Here is a 17411-nt window from a genome sequence, read left to right as displayed (position 1 = left end):
TGGTTATTTAATTTTCTTTTATTGTTTTTGTTTTTATTGAATTATTTTAATTGGTTATTTAACTTGTATTTTGTTTTTCCGTTTAACTTAAATTATTCTAACTTTTTTATTATGTATGTGGCTTTAGGATTTAAATGTAATTTAGCTGTTTAATCATTAGGGTTTTATGTTACATCGTGTCTGGGTTAGAGTCGACTTGCAGTTGGTTTAGGATTTAAATTAGGGTTTCAATTAAAACCTATAAATATATAAGTATAGGTCTGCCAAGGGTTTTGTTAACCCTATTCACGTAACAGAGTCCTACAGAGAGTTGTGAGGGCAGAGAAACAGAGAGGGAGCTTGAGTAATTTACAGAGAGGTTTAAGGTGGAAGGAGTGGAGTGCTTCTGGGTTGAACCAAGAGCACCGGAGGTGGTGAACGGCAGCCTAGGACGTTGACGGAAATTTTAGAGACGACAGTTAGAGATTTTCAATCAAAGTCTCAAAGGCAAGTCTTTGTTCTTCTCTTTCCCGTTAATTCGTGTTCTGTGCATGTCTAGTTGGACTCCAGGGATTTAAATAAAGATTAAAATGGACTTAAATAAAAGTAATAACAAGTCTTTTATGAATATATGATTTTTATTTAGTCTCGTTGATAATCTGGTTTGCCTAATCCTTGATGTTTCTGTTATTTGTTTCTTCTCGGTGTTTATGTTAAGCTTTGATTAAATGGGGATCATGATTATGTATTGAGGACTAGACATTAATCTGGGGTTAAGATTGAACTCTGAAATAAGTATTAAAAACAGCATTCAATTTTCACATAAGAAATCTGTTTTGAATCGCTTAAGTTTATAATTGAGATTCTGTAATCGTCGCTTTAAAAGGTTGTATTCAATACATGTTATGGTTGGATGTTGGCAGTTTAAGATGTATCTAGGACTGAGTTGGAATCTAGAACAAGGATTAAAAACATCACAGAGGGTCTAGGAAAACACCGGAGTTGAAGAAGATGAAGCAGGAACGGACAACGGCATGTAAGGGAGCAAGAACAAGCTCCAAAAAGGGAAAGAGCCAGCTCTAATATTCTTAGAGCCGGCTCTTGGCTGTTTAGAGCTAGCTCTTAGAGCCATAGAGCCATAGAGCCTACTCAATCCATAAAAAAGCAGGCTCAATTTTTCTAGAGACTGTTCTTGCCCAGAAAGTGCATACTGAGTGTGTTTGTGTGCGTAGTTTGAGCTGTGTAGTGAATTCTAAAGCTATTTAAAGGATATTGAGGGGTGTAATTAAATGTTAGGGTCTTATTAAAATAGTGAAAAACATTATTACAATATTGGATTAAGGAAAGGAGTAAAATACAGCTCAAGAAAAATCTATACGTTGCACTATTTTGCTAAGAAATTTAATTACTGGAACTTAACAAATTGTTGGTATATAAATTAATAATATTTAATCATATTTTTCCACCATGTTATGAACGTAGTGAATTATCTGGAAATTCAACTATGATTGGTTTGGATTAAATTGGTACTCAATGGCTGTTAGATGGTATCAGTTTATGGGTTATATGTAGAATTTAAATACTAAGACTTATTTTAGCTATTTAAATTGTTGGAGTATGATATTTGGGTTCCATAGTGAATACCTAATATTGTTAAATATGTAGAAATTTATATTAATACATATTTTGTTGGAGGATGTAAATGGTTGCATCTGTTATTGCAATTTACAACATTGGATATGATTTTAGGCCCTGTATTGAATGCCTAATATTTATGTATATGCATTAAATTTATCTTGTGCATATTCTAGAGTATGGTTGATGACTATTTAATACTGTATTGTCAACTATATTAACTGGAGGATTGTATGTACCGGTATAGGACGGTGACATACTAGGTATGGACTAGTTCAAACACTAAGTTCTACCTAATTTGGATTAAGGTATGGATTAATCATAAAGGTTAAGTCCATCACCTACATGCGTCATATCAATTGTGAATTGAGTGACCTACTTTTGGTTTTAGGATGGATTCGTTACATATATCAATTATAATATATATGGTTGATATTTTGTACTAGGAGTACGGATTTTATATATCTATTATATGTGACATGGTATAAGCCTGAGTCTCAGGACCATGGTTAGGGCGCGTATATCGCCTAGGATGGATAACTGGACATAGGTGTTGTTCCCTGGTAGGTCTAGGTACTCATGCCCACCTTAGGGTGCGTATTCGCATGTTGCCTTCTATTCAGGCTGAGACAGACCTATTGAACTAGCGAGCGTCCTATAGTGTGTACTATATACATATATGGACTACTCTAGATATTGTTGAGTCTTCCTAGGATGTATCTGCGTATCGGATTACTGTTTGGATCGTAGTAGAATAGGACTTGCATGTGGGCCTGACCCACTCCTTTATTTTTTAGGTGTTCGTCAGTTCTAGGGTTAGAGCTTGGACGTGTAGAGCAGATACAGATATTCATTCATCCGACTATGTAGGAATCTTTTCCATGATAGCTTTAGATTTTATTTCTGTCATTTCAGTTTCGGTTTAAGAATTTTAATAAGGGGTCTAATGGATGGATTCCTGAGTTGTAAACTTATGGAGTTTTGGATTATCAGATGTGATTTTAAGAATTATATATTGAGGATTTAATATTTAATTTTTCATTCAGCTTTATACTTTTTATTTCTTAAATCAATTTTGTATTCCGTGTTCACTTTAAAATAATTTAATTTTTTGATATCCCTCGGGTTTGGGCCTGGGCCTGGGCCTGATCAACCCGTGTCTCGGATCCGAGGGGTATCACAATACAACATTAATTCTTCTAAATTAGAATCAAGATCGACTATCCATACATGAGTTAACCCCAATACACATTGCTATATGTACACCATTAACCCATAAACCAACTCCTAAATATCAATGCACCAAAAGAGATAAACATAGTTAGCCTTCCCCAGCGAAAACAAGCAAAAATTCCTCCAAACTTTAACCCAGAAAATTGCAACAACTGAAAACCCACCTAAGCATCAATTCACCAAACACTCCCCAAGTCTTTTGGCATTTTGGTTGTAGACACAACCTCACCTAAGAGTTTATGCAACAACCAACACCAAAACAGATAACCCAAAAAGGAACAAGTTGCTAATGAAATTAACACATTCATAGTGGGTGTTGCCATTGCCGTTGCTGTTGTTGTTGCTACTACTATTGGGGGTAGTGTTTGCATTTGTGGTGGTGGTGATGATGAAGGAGGCTTCCACCATTCCCCGAATGTGCAAACTCCAGCTAAACATTTGTAATAGATTCTCCCCAGATTATTATCGGAATTTGAGATGAATACAGAAGCCTTTTTTCTACATTTACATTTCATATTATAAAGAGGACTCCAACGATTTGCGACATTGACGATTTGGCCATTGTACTCATTTTATTGAAGATGAGGAAAACAAAAGCTGTAATAAAGATCGAAACTCAAATAAAGCACCAGAGTTCATCCTCAACACTTACTTTACTATTGTCAACACTACTTCAACATATCTTTGATTTTTTACCCCTTCGTTTTCTCACTGTAAATCGCAGCAATATGCTTTTGATTGTTAGCGGATTGTGAACAAAAACAAGGGTTTGTGAACGAAATTGATACGTTTGGTCTGTGTGTTGAAGGCTTGCACAAAAAGAGTAATATTTGGGGATTTTGGTAGGAAAAAAAAAGAATTGGAATTAGGGTTAACAAAACAGATTGCAGATTGGGTTTTTATTGGGTTAAAACTCACACGTGGGACAAAACCAAACAGATATATCAGCAACGGTTAAAAGGGTATAAATGGGATTTTGGGAATATATCATTTGTCACATGCATGAATCACCGCAAAAACCAAAAGGGACAGCGTTCACAGTTTTTTTTGCAAAATTTGTGATAATTTAGGGGTTTTTCTTTAAAATTAGAAAATCAGGGGATTATTTGGGAGAGAGTAAAGTACAGGGGGGTTTATTGCCCTTACCCTTAAAATTTTTATTTCTTATTAAATTATTTTTTATTATATTTTTCTCTTATTTAAATATTAATTATACCATTTACCTTAATTTTATAATAAGTATCAATTGATTATAAAAATAGAAAAAAAATGTAGCTATCATATTCTACAATGATTAACATATTTTAATAAAACTTATTATACTCACTTTAAAAAAAATTAGTATAAAAAAAATATCTTCTTTTTCAAACAATATTCATGACAAATTAATAAATTAAGTAAATAAAAAATATCTTATTTTTAATGCAATATATTCATGAAAATTAAGAAATTACTTAAATTGTTTCAAAAATTTTTATTTAAGATTTTTATTTAAATAATTAATTAAAAAAATTAAAGGCAAACTTATGCAAATTTAATGGAGAATATTTCATTAAATTAGTATGAATTTTTTTTCATAAGAAAAATATATCAAGTGTAATTCACTAAGAAATGGTATTATGGTCATTTAATGAAAAATAGGTGAGACAATGGGGCATTTTGCAACTAAATGTTATAGTTTAGGGGGTTTTATGCACAAAACTTAGTTGAGGGGGATTATTTACAAATTTAGACATAGTTGAGAGGTTTTTTGCACTTTACCCTTATTATTATAATAAACTATGTTGATTTTATTATTATTAGGGTAAAGTGTAAAAAAAACTCCTGAATTATTGGCTTTTTGCAACTAACCCCTTAAATTAAAGATTGCTCCCTAAACTATTGATTTGTTACAATTAAGGACAAACCCATCACAAAAAACTATTTTACCCTTTGTTATTAAATTTGTCATTTCTTATTAAATTATTTTTTATTATATTTTCTCTTATTTAAATATTAATTATATCATTTACCTTAATTTTATAATTAGTATTAATTGATTATAAAAATGGAAAAAAAAAATAAATTTTTAGCTATCTTTTTTCTAAAATGATTAACTTAATATAATAAAACTTATTATACTTACTTAAAAAAAATTTAGTATAAAAAAAATCTTCTTTTTCAAACAATATTCATGAAAAATTAATAAATTACATAAATAAAAAATATCTTCTTTTTAATGCAATACATTCATGAAAATTAAGAAATTACTTAAATTGTTTCAAAATTTTTTATTTAAGTAATTAATTTAAAAAATTAAAGGCAAACTTATGCAAATTTAATGGAGAATATTTCATCAAATTAGTATGAATTTTTTTCATAATTTATTGGCAAAAAATGCAAAAATCCCCTGAACTATAAAAAAAACCTGTATTTTACCCCCTTAGACTACAAAAGTGAACATGTCAGTACCACAACTATCCAAATCATGCAAATTAACCCTTGAAAGTCAATTCCGACAGCTTTCCGACCGACTTCATTGTAGATTTACAAAACTACCCATTGTAATTAAGAAATAAAAAATAAAAAAACAAATAATCAACCTGAAATACCCTCAATGCCCCGCATATGATATACACATGTTTTCCCAAATCTGAGCTTCTTTTAGTCATTTGGGTTTTAGACTTCTCACAGAGGCAATCCTCCTGCCAGTGCTCTCTCATAGGGGTCCAACAAAAACAAGCAAAAAGTAATTAATGGCACAGTATTTTTCTCTCTCCTCTCTCTTTTTCTCTCACAATTGCTTTATCTCTCTTATCTTTTCTCTCGTCTCTCTCTTATTCAATCAGCACCACGAAACTATAATCATCCTCATCCTCTTCCAAGAAAACCCAGTACAAGTAAGAAATCAAAAAACCCGATCAAAGTTGTCCTTCGCGGTGGCTGAGGTTTGTACTTCATGCCCGAGGTTTGTCCTCGCCGATCGCCTCTCTAAAACAGAAAGCTTTCTCTCTAAAAAGAATATCTTGCAAAACCTTTTCTTTCTTTCTTTATACGTCCATTTCTAAAGCCAATTTCGGGTTTAAAAAATATGAGGATGGAAAAATTCAATTCAACAAAAAGGTACTCAGAAACCAGAACCAGACAATCGAATCGTCGCCGAAAAATTGCCCGGACGTCAATTCCAGCGAATTTCCTCAGTTGGGATTTCAGCGAGCTTCGCCACAATTTATGGAAACTAGGGACATTACGATTACAACTACGCCAAAGAATCATCGGAGCATAGTTGCATTGCAATCTCCGCGTCCATTGCTTCGATTCGTCCCCACCTCGAGATCGCCATCCTCCCCTACGTCTGCTGTGGTACAAGACCTGCCTTTTCTCTTTCTCTAGGGTCTAGACTCTTACCTATCTTAAATAAAGTAAAGGAAACATAACAACTCCTCCACTTTCATTGCATGCTCTGCTCATCTCCTCCTTGTTGTCCATCCTCACCTCTCTCTCTACACAAATTAATATACATCTATCAATAAAGCAACCCAAAATCATAGAGAATTAAGCAAGAAACAATAAATAAGGAGGAGTAAGGTTTGGGTAATATTCCAGGGCAATTTTGGAATTAAAATAAAAGGATACGTCACGTGCTGCACTTGTGGGCTAGAAAGTTGCCGGAATTGACTTTTAGGGGTTAATTTGCACTATTTGGATAGTTGTGGTACTGACTTGTTTACTTTTGTAGTCTAGGAGGTAAAATGCGGTTTTAGTTTAGGGTTTGTTTTGTTTTTGTTTTGAACTTTCTTTTATTTATTTATTTATTATAATTATCATGGAAGTTCCGCCCTTAAAATTTTTAACACTTAAATTTTTAATTTTATCAAATAACACCCAAGTCAAAGAAAAACACACTCAATACTTACTCCATAGAACTCTAATCATCAATGTTGTATTTGAAAATAACATTTATTTATGGTGGCAAATTAGAAAGAAGTACTCCAACATGGACACACTTACTAAGAAAGCTGAACGCTCTACCAATTACACCAATTAGTATTACCCAAAAAAGAAAAACTAGGCTAAGCTGAAATACTCACAGTACTTTATTTCAATTTTTTTTTCCTCTTATTTTATTTAAATTTTTTGTTGGCCCTATTTTATTTGTCCTTGGGTGTCCGGCTTCGAGCGCAGATCTATTTTTCTAAAAAAAAAAAACTAATATTTTTGATTGAAAAAGAAAAAAAGAAAAAAAACGAAGCTTTATACCGGGTCGGAGGATCCGAAAGCTAAACCCTCCGAGTGTCTAACACAATCCACCCGTTTGCATTTTACAAAGAAGGGTTTTAGAACACACATGCATACACAGATTTGTATATATCTAACAAAACCCTTGCAAACCCTATGCACCTGAACTGGGCATTTCGCTCCAGTACTCCTCGATCCAAATCGCATCCCTCTAGGATTTTTACTGCCTCTACGATCTTTTCTGTTCAATTATTTGCAGTCTACTCCAGAAATGGCACATATCAGTGAGTGCTAGTCTCTCCGATGCATCGACGATTGGCCATTTTCGGTCATCGAGCACTCACAAATTCATCACTTTTCTCCCAAACCACCATCACTGTTTTGCACAATCAATCGAGTATTTTGAGCAGTAGAAATAATGGGTTCGCTTTCTTTCGTGTGTTCATGTTCACGAAGACAGAGAAACGGAGAGTCCCCGACCCCGATGACCCATCCAACTTGATCAAGGAGGATGGAGTCTCAGTGTGCTCGCGTATGTGGATCGAGAATTTCCGAGAACCCAATAAGACAGTGACCAATTTGGCTGATTATCTTCGAAGATTCGAGCTATGGGTATTGGCTTACCAGAAGGTAAGTGCAGATGAGATGGGGGCATATATGCCGCGAAGCGCAGTACAAAGGTCAGCTCTTGAAGACTTGTTAGCTCTTAGAAATGCAGTTCTTGATAATAGGTTCAAATGGGGAGCTAGGTTAGAGTTCTTTATCAAGTCTCCTAAAGATAAGACTGTGTATGAATCTTTGTCGAAGAGGAAAATTAGGGCTATTTTGACAACTACGCAGCCGAGCCCATTTCAAGATAGGATTGTTCAGGAGGTTTTGTTTATGATTTTGGAACCAATTTATGAGGCTAGGTTTTCGCAGAAGTCGTTTGCATTTAGGCCTGGAAGAACTGCCCACACGGTTTTGAGGGTCATACGCCGGAGTTTTGCAGGTTATTTGTGGTATATCAAGGGGGACTTGAGTACAATTTTGGATGGGATGAAAGTAGGAATGGTGATAAGTGCTTTAATGAGGGATGTTAGGGATAAGAAGGTGATTGATTTGGTGAAAGCAGCATTAGTTACTCCGGTGATCACGAGCCGGGTTGATGAAGGGACGAAGAAGAAAAAGACGAAGAGGAAGTATCAGAAGAAAAGGGTTTTAGCAGAAGATGAACCAAAGCCTGACCCGTATTGGTTAGAGACCTTTTTTGGGTTTGCGCCTGAGGAGGCGGAGAAGGTTCCTACTTGGGGTCATTGTGGGATTCTCAGTCCCCTTTTGGCTAACATTTGCCTTGATGAGTTGGATCATTGGATGGAGGGTAAGATCAAGGAGTTCTATCGTCCTTCCAAAAGTGATGTCATATGGAACACTCCAGAAGGGGAAGTTGAACAGGGAAATACATCTTGGCCGGAATTTGTTCCCACAAGTGGGCCGGATAAGACCAGAAAGGTTGATTATGTCCGTTTTGGGGGTCACATTTTAATTGGAGTCAGGGGACCTAGAGCAGATGCAGCTACTCTGAGAAAGCAATTAATTGAGTTCTGTGATGAGAAATATCTCCTGAAGCTTGACAATGAGAGTCTCCCTATCGAACACATAACCAAAGGCATAATGTTTCTTGACCATGTGCTGTGCCGGAGAGTCGTGTATCCAACTCTTCGATACACTGCAAGTGGTGGGAAGATCATCAGTGAAAAGGGCGTGGGCACCCTTCTGTCAGTAACAGCGAGTTTGAAGCAGTGCATTAAACAATTTAGGAAGTTGAGCTTTCTCAAGGGTGATAGGGATCCAGAGCCACAGCCTTGTTTTAGAATGTTCCATGCAACTCAAGCTCACACAAATGCACAGATGAATAAGTTATTGTCCACCATGGTAGAGTGGTATAGGTATGCGGACAACAGGAAGAAGATTGTCAATTTTTGTTCTTACATCATAAGGGGTTCACTTGCAAAGCTTTATGCTGCAAAATACAAGCTACGTTCACGAGCAAAGGTTTACAAAATTGGTGCACGGAATCTTAGTCGCCCTTTAAAGGAAAAAAAGGGGCAGTCACCAGAGTACCATAATTTGCTTAGGATGGGTCTTGCAGAGTCAATTGATGGGCTTCAGTATACCCGAATGTCTCTGGTACCAGAGACGGATTACACTCCTTTCCCCAGTAATTGGAAACCTGATCATGAGAAGGCATTGCTTGAATATGTACAGCTTGATGATCCAAAAACTCTAGAGGACAAACAAAGTTGTCTTAGAGAACAAGGTCTGATTTCACCTCAGGATTACATTTCAATGCTTGTTTGGAACTACAAAAGGAATGCTATCCCGGTGGATCAGTTTCCCTCTACAATCGGTGGTGGGAATAACATAATAAGTGGAAAAAGTTTGTTGCTGGGATCGGACCCTGAAAACTATGATCAAACCACCAAAGATGAGGAAGACAACGAAGAAAGGATTAATGCGGCACAAATTTAAGGTAGTTTTTGTCCTTTATGCTTTTAGAAGTGATTTTTGTAAGCTGGTGTTTTACTGATTAGAGAAATTAAAGCAGAATGCCTTTGCTTCTGCATTTATCTAGTAACCCACTGTAAAAATGTGAAATTACAGAGCATATTGTATAATTTTAAATGTATTTATTGATTCTATTCCATTGTCTTCAACTGCTAATTTTTGGTTAATATATATGTATGTGTGTGTGTGTGTGTGTGTTATATATACAGGTATGGAATATTGGTCTCTGAAGTTTAAGATTAGCTACTACTATGAACTTTTAACAGTATGGAATGTATTGAGCATTGAATATTGGATCATAGCAACTTAGTGTGGACTCTTTTTTCTCCCCTCCCCTTAAGTTTTTGCACTTTGTGTAGTTTCAATATCTAAAATCCTTTAATATTTCTGTAGTTCTTTATCATTATTTTGCAGTTATAGTGGCTGGTTTGCTTGAGACAGCTTAGGTTGATTGCCTAAAACTTATGTGAATTATTGTAACAGGTAGTTACTTGAAAATTGTGTGTTTAGTTTCTTAAAAGGTGGAAGAATGATTTAGGATTTGTAGATGGTAAGGTTTGGAATTTGCTTGGTTTTGATGGTGTTTGTTGCTGCAATTTCTGGACCACAAGAAATATGGAGTTAGGGTGTTGAATTAAGGGCTAAACTGTAGGCAAAATAGTTAGTATTATGCATATAAAAACAAAATTGGTTAGTATTATAAAATTAGAGTTTTGGACAAAAGAAAAATCAAACAAATTAAAGGACATTTTGTTGTTAAATAGAAAGCTTAGCACTGCATAGAAGAAGGATCTTCTAGGAATCTTACCTAAGATTACTGCCACCCTTAACGCCAGGCTGCATCAAACACCATCCAATCTATAATTCTCTAAGCTTTACTCTCTCTTATGAATCGAATACATATGCAGATAATTATAGGTTACTAGACTTGTTTTACTTTCATGAGGACTGGGAAATTGATTCAAAAATTTCAGAACTTTGACTAGTTCTTTAAAGCTAAATTGACTAGTTGCTTTTGACGTGTCGCTTGGCTTTCAAGCTGTTCAAAGTTACCTGATAAAATTTTGTTCTGGTCACCATCCTGTTACAGTTCAATCTGATAATGCTACCGTAATGTATGAGATTGATGAAGATGGCAAAGAAAGTGCAGTGGCATCATAAATTCCATCAACTAGTATCATTGAAGACTTCTGTTTGATCACACCATCATATGGGTCCTCTGTGTTTGTCATCTATATGTAGTGGCTATACAAGTGCATATGATGTTTAGAAGAGTCCAAAAATGTGAATTTCAACACTGTGAAAGAAGGAATAAGAGGACCTTTCAACCGTGATAATATTCCGTGTTATGTAGCTGTCAGCTCAATAGTATGCATTCAGGTGTTTGTTTGAAACCTTCTAATTACTTCTAATCTGCTGTTTTCCATTATAGGATCAAATTTGGGACTTTTACTCCGTGTTGTGTAGCTCTCTACTTAGTGACTATGCACCTTTATGAGGCAAGATAGTAAGGCTCTCTCTCTAGCACACATACTCCAAAAATCTCTTGTGACTTTTCCATTTGGCAGCAAATCACAAGCATGTAATACATGCCTGTGCATCCGCTCTGGTTAGCCACACACACACACATAGCCTGTTCAGAAACAGCCACGTAGGTGACCATCTGGCACTGCAAAATTCTTCCAGTTTTGATGTTTCTATGGTAAGCTCTGAGAAATATGCTATACATGCAGATGTGATGTGCGATCTCTGAAGGATTTTGTTTCCAAGGCCCTTTGGATTCTCTGAAGGATTTTGTTTCCATGGCCCTTTGGAAAACTGTAAATTGACTATTCTTACCCAATCTAATGTTTCACTTATGGTCTATAGCTGAACTGGAGTTGTTCTTGGGACACGGGCTATGACAATGCAGGTATGGAAGCTCTTTGATGTGGAGCTTTGTTTTTTTTTTTTGTTTTCCTTTTTCCTTTCTAAAAGGATCAGCAAAAACAAATCATGGTAAATCAGTGTTGCTAAGGGCGCGCCTAGGCTCGAAGCGCAGGTCTAGCGCCTGTTGCATCCCAGGGGCACTGATATTTACTAGGCGCGCGCCTTGGTTGCGCCTCATCCTATTTGTGAGGTGAGCTTCACCGATTACTTTAAAAAAAAAAAATTTGATTATTCTATTTCTTAAGCCAAAAAGGGAACTTTTGGCAACTTAATAACCAAATAAGGAAGTCCAAGCGTATGAGAGAAGGAACTTTTGTTCAAAAGAATAAACAAATAGGAAAGCCCAAGATACAAAGTGTCAACCGAACATAGAAAGAGTGAGCCTGTGAGACCAACAACAAAGCCCTAGTTGCAATAACGAACAATGAAGTCATGCCAGTTCTTTCTTCTTCTCCTCTTCTACTCTTCCCTTCTCATTTTTGTTTACTTCTCTCTCTCTCCGTCTAGTTCTCTTCCTTTTCTTCTTTATCACTTTCTCTCTCTTCTCATCAACTTATCGCTCTTCACCTACTTCTTTTGTCTCTACATCTTTTTTTTTTTTGGCTCTAATTTTTTTTTTTTTTTAATTAATAGATTTATTTCTTTTTGTGCTCTGTTTTGCCTTTCAAAAAAATAAATTATGTTTTGCCTTTCAAGAAAACAAATTTGTGCTTGATGGATTTACTTTTTTATATTTGATAAGAGAATGCTTTTATGGTAGTTTAAAATTTCAATTGTGCGCCTCACTTCACTCAGGCGCGCGCCTCGGGCCTAGGCTCCAAAGGACCTCTAGCGCCTTGGTGCACTTTGAGCCTTTAATAACACTGGTAAATTTAAATAATTTGATTCATGGATTATGCTCTTAGTTTGAAATGCCATCATAAATTAAGATCGCATTTTAACTAGTGTTTGGACATTTTTGGATTTCCACCATAGGCTGTTCCAGTGGTTGAGTTTTAATCACTTGTGAGGAAAGTGGCTTTTCAGTGATCAATTTTTTTTGAAGAATACTCTCTTTTTTTCCTCCCTCCCTTCCTGAAGATTATGCATCAGTATCGAGTTCACCAGCCCCCCAATTCCCCTCTCATCATCAAGCTCTTGGAATATGATGAAATGCCCCCGTAGCCAAACTTTTGGAGATCAAATCATGAAATCGTTGCTGTCAATAACCAAGACACTGTAGGAGATTTCCTATGAAGTGTTTCATGCAGAGGATAATGTCATTATGCTAGTAACTGTTTAGAGAGTTTTCATAATTAGCAATAGAGGATTTTGAAGTCTTCCCAACTGTGATTCAAGGCACATTATTGGAACTTGTCATTTATGAAATATGGAAATCACTTGCCCTCACTGTTTTGATACACTGATTACGGTATTTCAGAACCAGATGCCTGAATTGGTTTATCGAATTAGACAGACGAGGAGGAAAGCCTTCTCTGCATTTATACTTCAGCTGCTTGGTTATAACAGTATAACAGTGGAAAGTATCATCTTCCAAAGCAGTTTTGATGGCTGAACTACATTAACAATCATGTGAAGGTTACCTCATATTCACACTAAAACGTGCGACTCATTAATGGCGTCTCCTTCATTTGTGTCACGGGCTTCTTCGTTCTCATCTTCTTAAATGGCTTCTTGTATCCCATCATCACCGATTCACCATGGGCAGCATCGGTATGAAAACATCATCTTGTGCACCCTCACCCCACCCTTGCACCCACCAATATTGTTGGCATTTATCATATCCTCATGAAGACTGCAAGTTTAGCAAACTTACCATCAACATTGTCATTATTGTTGCCATCATATTATCATTCCTTTGCATGGTTATTACTCTTGATAAAAAACCAACAAGCTGTCATGTTGCCACAACCTCCATCACTCACATACCCACCTTGAGAGTCACCATCATTAGTGAAGCACTAAGTTGGGCACTACAGATACTGTAACAAAATTTTAGAAAAATGACGAGATAATTCCATGAAGAACTCGTATATAAAAAAAAATATAAAAAGTTTATTTTTCTTGAGAATTGCATTTTAAAACATCTAAACAAATTACATTTAAAAGAAATGGGTTAAACAATTCACTTATTAATGTCAATTGTGTTAGTGTTTGTGCGCAAGTATTCAGCTGGATTAATATTGTCATTATGATACCTCTGGTGTTTTTTTTTATCATCACTCTGAGAGGTTGTGGTATCCTGTTCGTAAACTGCTTCCAAGGGAATATAATGCATATTATTTACTTACAATATATTTATAATGACCTTTTAACATTCATAATACCATATATCTTGCAAAAGGAGAAAGTAATAAAACATTTATGTGAAGTAATGATCTACTAATGTCTTCTAGTGAACTTAGGATGGTGCTGATGAATAATTATCTCATCTTTCTTGGAGTTTGATTGGTTAAACTGATTTCTTCTTCATCCATTTAGACTGATTTATTTTTCCCAGTCTAGTACAAATTTTTTTTATAATTATTATTATCTTAATGAAGCTAAGGGCTTGTTGCTCTTTGCAGAGGTTGTTGTTGAAGGCTATGAAGCATCGCTATAAGGTATCTCCTGATTGGTGGGATTTAAATGGGCATGATGAAAGCCAGTCTCCTAAATGTGTGCAAGTGCTTTCCTGGTAAGCTTTGATTTAAATGTCCTCCCTCATGGGTAGATTCAACTGAATGTTAAGGTAACAATCGGATTAGAGAGGTGCATGAAACTATTATAATTTGGGGTCCAGAAAATTATGTGGCCTATAAATGATAGGTCATCAGATTCATTGCCCTAATCTCTCCCGAGTTGTCCGAAGCTATAGCTGCTAGCAGGCAATCCATCTTGCTCTGTCCTAGCACCGTGTCTTATAATTCCAGAAGATATTGTCTTAGTGGTTCTCTCTCAAAGATTAGATTGTCAGTCCATGCGATTGATAATGCTGGAGATTGGTCAATTTAATCTAAATGAAGTGTTTGCAAATTTCCTTGGGCTGCTGATTTTGCTGTTCCCACTACTGGTAGTGATGCTTCTGGTTCCTAAGCAGAAGGGCAACAGAAAAGTGGTAATTTCATGGTGAAAGAACTGAAAGTATGCCAGTGGCAGATGCACCACTTTCGGTTGTGGTGCAGTACCAAGGATGCTCAATTCTTTATTCCATGACAACTACAGTTAAAATCCTTTGTAGTCTTTTTTTTTTAAACAAGTACGAAAGGATCCCAAGTTAAAATATCATCAATGTTGTGTAACAAATTCCATTTTTTAAATCTAACTAGTTTCTGAGACGATCGTTAATAAGTAATGTTGCATCGCCTTTTTAAATCTCACTAGTTTCTTCGGAGGTGATTTCACTCCTGTCCCTGATTTGAAAGTCAGTACATCGCTTTTGCATCATTCCATTCTAATTATAGATGTTGATCTTGCTTTCTGATTCTGCAAATGAAGTCTTCTCCAATATCTGCATCAACAACGAACCTCCTCAAAACTGTAAATGACAGACTTCAGGGGGGCTGCATGGAGAAAGTGACCAAATGTTTTTCTATTCCCTCATATGAGAATTTTGTAGAAGATTTTGTTTGTGCCATGAGTCGGCTAACTGACTTTCTGTTGAGAAGCATGTTTTCACCAATTTTTGCCTGCCACTTTTTTCAACGCACTCTGAATCTTGGAAAAGAATTGATCGGAGGAGGACAGAAAAGAAAATGGAATGAAAATGAAGTTGGTTGTTTTCTTTTGTTTGATTGAATGGGGAAAAAATGCAGTTGCAGGTTCTACAGGGAGCAAAGTTCATGACGATTTTGGAGGCAGTGGCGAAGGTTGTGAGGTTCGTGGCAATCGTGGCGGTGAGGGCACTGGTGTTCAAGGCAATCATGGTGGCGGTGAGGGCACTGGCGTTCATGGCAATCACAGCTGCTGCTAGCATTGATGAGGTTTGTGCTCCGTGATGGCGCCCGACAGTAGGTCTGAAGAAGGAGATCAGTGTTGAATTGATCTACTAGAAACAGGCATCATCAACAGTATCTAAGAAATGTAAATGTGCTTGATGGTTCATATTCTTGCAAGTGTGTGCCCTAATATTTTTCAGAAAAATGTTTCCTGAAAACAGAGTTACAGGAAGACCCAAAAACCTATTTTGGGTGATTATTTTATCTTATTTTTAAAATTTTCAGAAACATCATTTTTAGCTAACACAACCAAGCAGCTGTAATCTTAGAAGAGGGAACAAAAACTGTTTCCAATGTATGTTAAGGACTTGATGGTCTTTTCATTTTCCTCTTCTTTTTGTTTATTTTCAATCATAATTGCTTGCAAAATGAGCTTAATTTGTTTGGTATGACAATTTGCAAAATTAAAATCAGAGCTGAAAGGCATAGGAGATTTGGTTTTCAAGAAAAGGAGTTATCTGAAGGTACGGAATATTGAATTTTTTTAATATATTTTTTTTATCATGACATTTTGTAACATTTTAGTGTTTCTTTTAGTTATCAATTAAAAAAATAGATAATAGTATTTCTGATTCTTAAATGAAAATCGGAAAAAGAAAAGAGATGCTACAAAGTTTGTATTCACCTAATTAAAAAAGAGGGGCATTATCCGGTGGCTTAATTGGTAAGGTGCCTAGTTTTTTGAGTGGGTATGTTCGAGTCTTCCTTTTTCTTAATTTGTTAGGATTTAAAAATAAAAAAAAAAACTTAAGAAAATTGATTTTATAGTATGTATTTGGTTAAGATGAAAATTTATCGAAGAAAATTGTAGGAAAATATCATGTTATAGTTTAGATACCTAAATTGTCCTTATTTTATAAAAATGGTAAGATAATAAAAAATTAATTAATAGTATGTATATAAAAAAGTGATGGAGTATTCAATTAATTTAGACTTTATAAACTACTATTTATCTCATCCATATATGATGAAAAATAATTTAAAATGAAATTCAAGTTAATTAAAACCCTATCAATGATAAAGTTGTTGTTGGACTGCAATTATTTGAAACCAGTAAAATAATGCAATGATAAAGTTGTTGTGTAAAATAATGCAATGAAGTTGTTGGTTAAAATAGGAACACAAAATAAAAAGACTTTACTTTCACATATAGCAAGAAAAGAAATGAAAAGAAAATAAATGGAAAAAGAATGAAAAGAAAATTGATTTCGAGTATGTATTTGGTTATGATGAATATTTATTTAAGAAAATTGTAGGAAAATATCATATTATAGTTTGGATACCTAAATTACCCTTATTTTATAAAAATAATAAAATAATAAAGAATTAGTAATAGAATATATTTAAAAAATGATAAAGTTTTCAAAATGAATTTAGACCTTCCGAGTTACTATGATTTATATATGATGAAAAACAACTAGAAATGGAAGTCAAGTTAATAAAACTTTATTAGTGATAAAGTTGTTGGTGGATTCTAATTAGTTGAAACCCAATAAAAAATTATTATTGTCTTCAAATATAGATGAAGTTGTTCGGTAAAATAATATCAATGATATTGGGTAAAATAAGAACACTAAATAAAAAGACAATTCTTCCACGGAAACATTTTAGAGAAAATAAAGGATTACAAGAATCCTAATTTTCTATAACTTTTTCTTTTCTATCTAATCAAACTATAAAAAAGTTTTAAATTTTTTTATTTTTTTTTTCTTTTTCGATCGAAGCCGAAACGTTTTGAGGAAATTAGAGGTTGCGAGAATTTTAATTTTCCAGAACTTTTCCTTTTCTTTTTACCAAACTCCTTATAAATTTCAAAACTTTCTTTCTCATTGATTCTATCTAACCAAACAAAGTCGAAAAAAATAAAAAGACCGACCAAGAGTTTAATTAATT

At 34.8% G+C, this 17411-nt stretch overlaps 1 protein-coding gene across 4 annotated transcripts; it reads left to right on the top strand.

The window, feature by feature from the left end:
* Positions 1–6972: 6972 nt before the first annotated feature.
* Positions 6973–15816, top strand: LOC132303464 (nuclear intron maturase 2, mitochondrial). 4 transcript variants are annotated; one of them, XR_009481230.1, is made up of 4 exons: positions 6973–9577; positions 11045–11119; positions 11346–11524; positions 14109–15816. XR_009481230.1 is itself a non-coding variant. In XM_059800728.1 (2 exons), the coding sequence occupies exon 1, from the start codon at positions 7369–7371 to the stop codon at positions 9574–9576; it is 2208 nt and encodes a 735-aa protein (XP_059656711.1). In that variant the 5' UTR covers positions 6973–7368; the 3' UTR covers position 9577; positions 10703–10998. The 4 variants fall into 4 exon arrangements, 2 of the variants coding, with proteins under 2 accessions (XP_059656711.1, XP_059656710.1); XR_009481231.1 differs by lacking the exons at positions 11045–11119; positions 11346–11524 and having other exon boundaries at positions 6974–9577; positions 14109–14218; positions 15336–15816; XM_059800728.1 differs by lacking the exons at positions 11045–11119; positions 11346–11524; positions 14109–15816 and adding an exon at positions 10703–10998.
* Positions 15817–17411: the final 1595 nt, after the last annotated feature.

This window comes from Cornus florida, unplaced genomic scaffold, assembly GCF_030987335.1.
Source record: "Cornus florida cultivar Cherokee Brave unplaced genomic scaffold, ASM3098733v1 CherokeeBrave_3.0.0_Hap2_Chr04, whole genome shotgun sequence".
Lineage (NCBI taxonomy): Eukaryota > Viridiplantae > Streptophyta > Magnoliopsida > Cornales > Cornaceae > Cornus > Cornus florida.
Note: the sequence above shows the minus strand (reverse complement) of the source record. Positions and strands in the feature narration are given on the sequence as shown.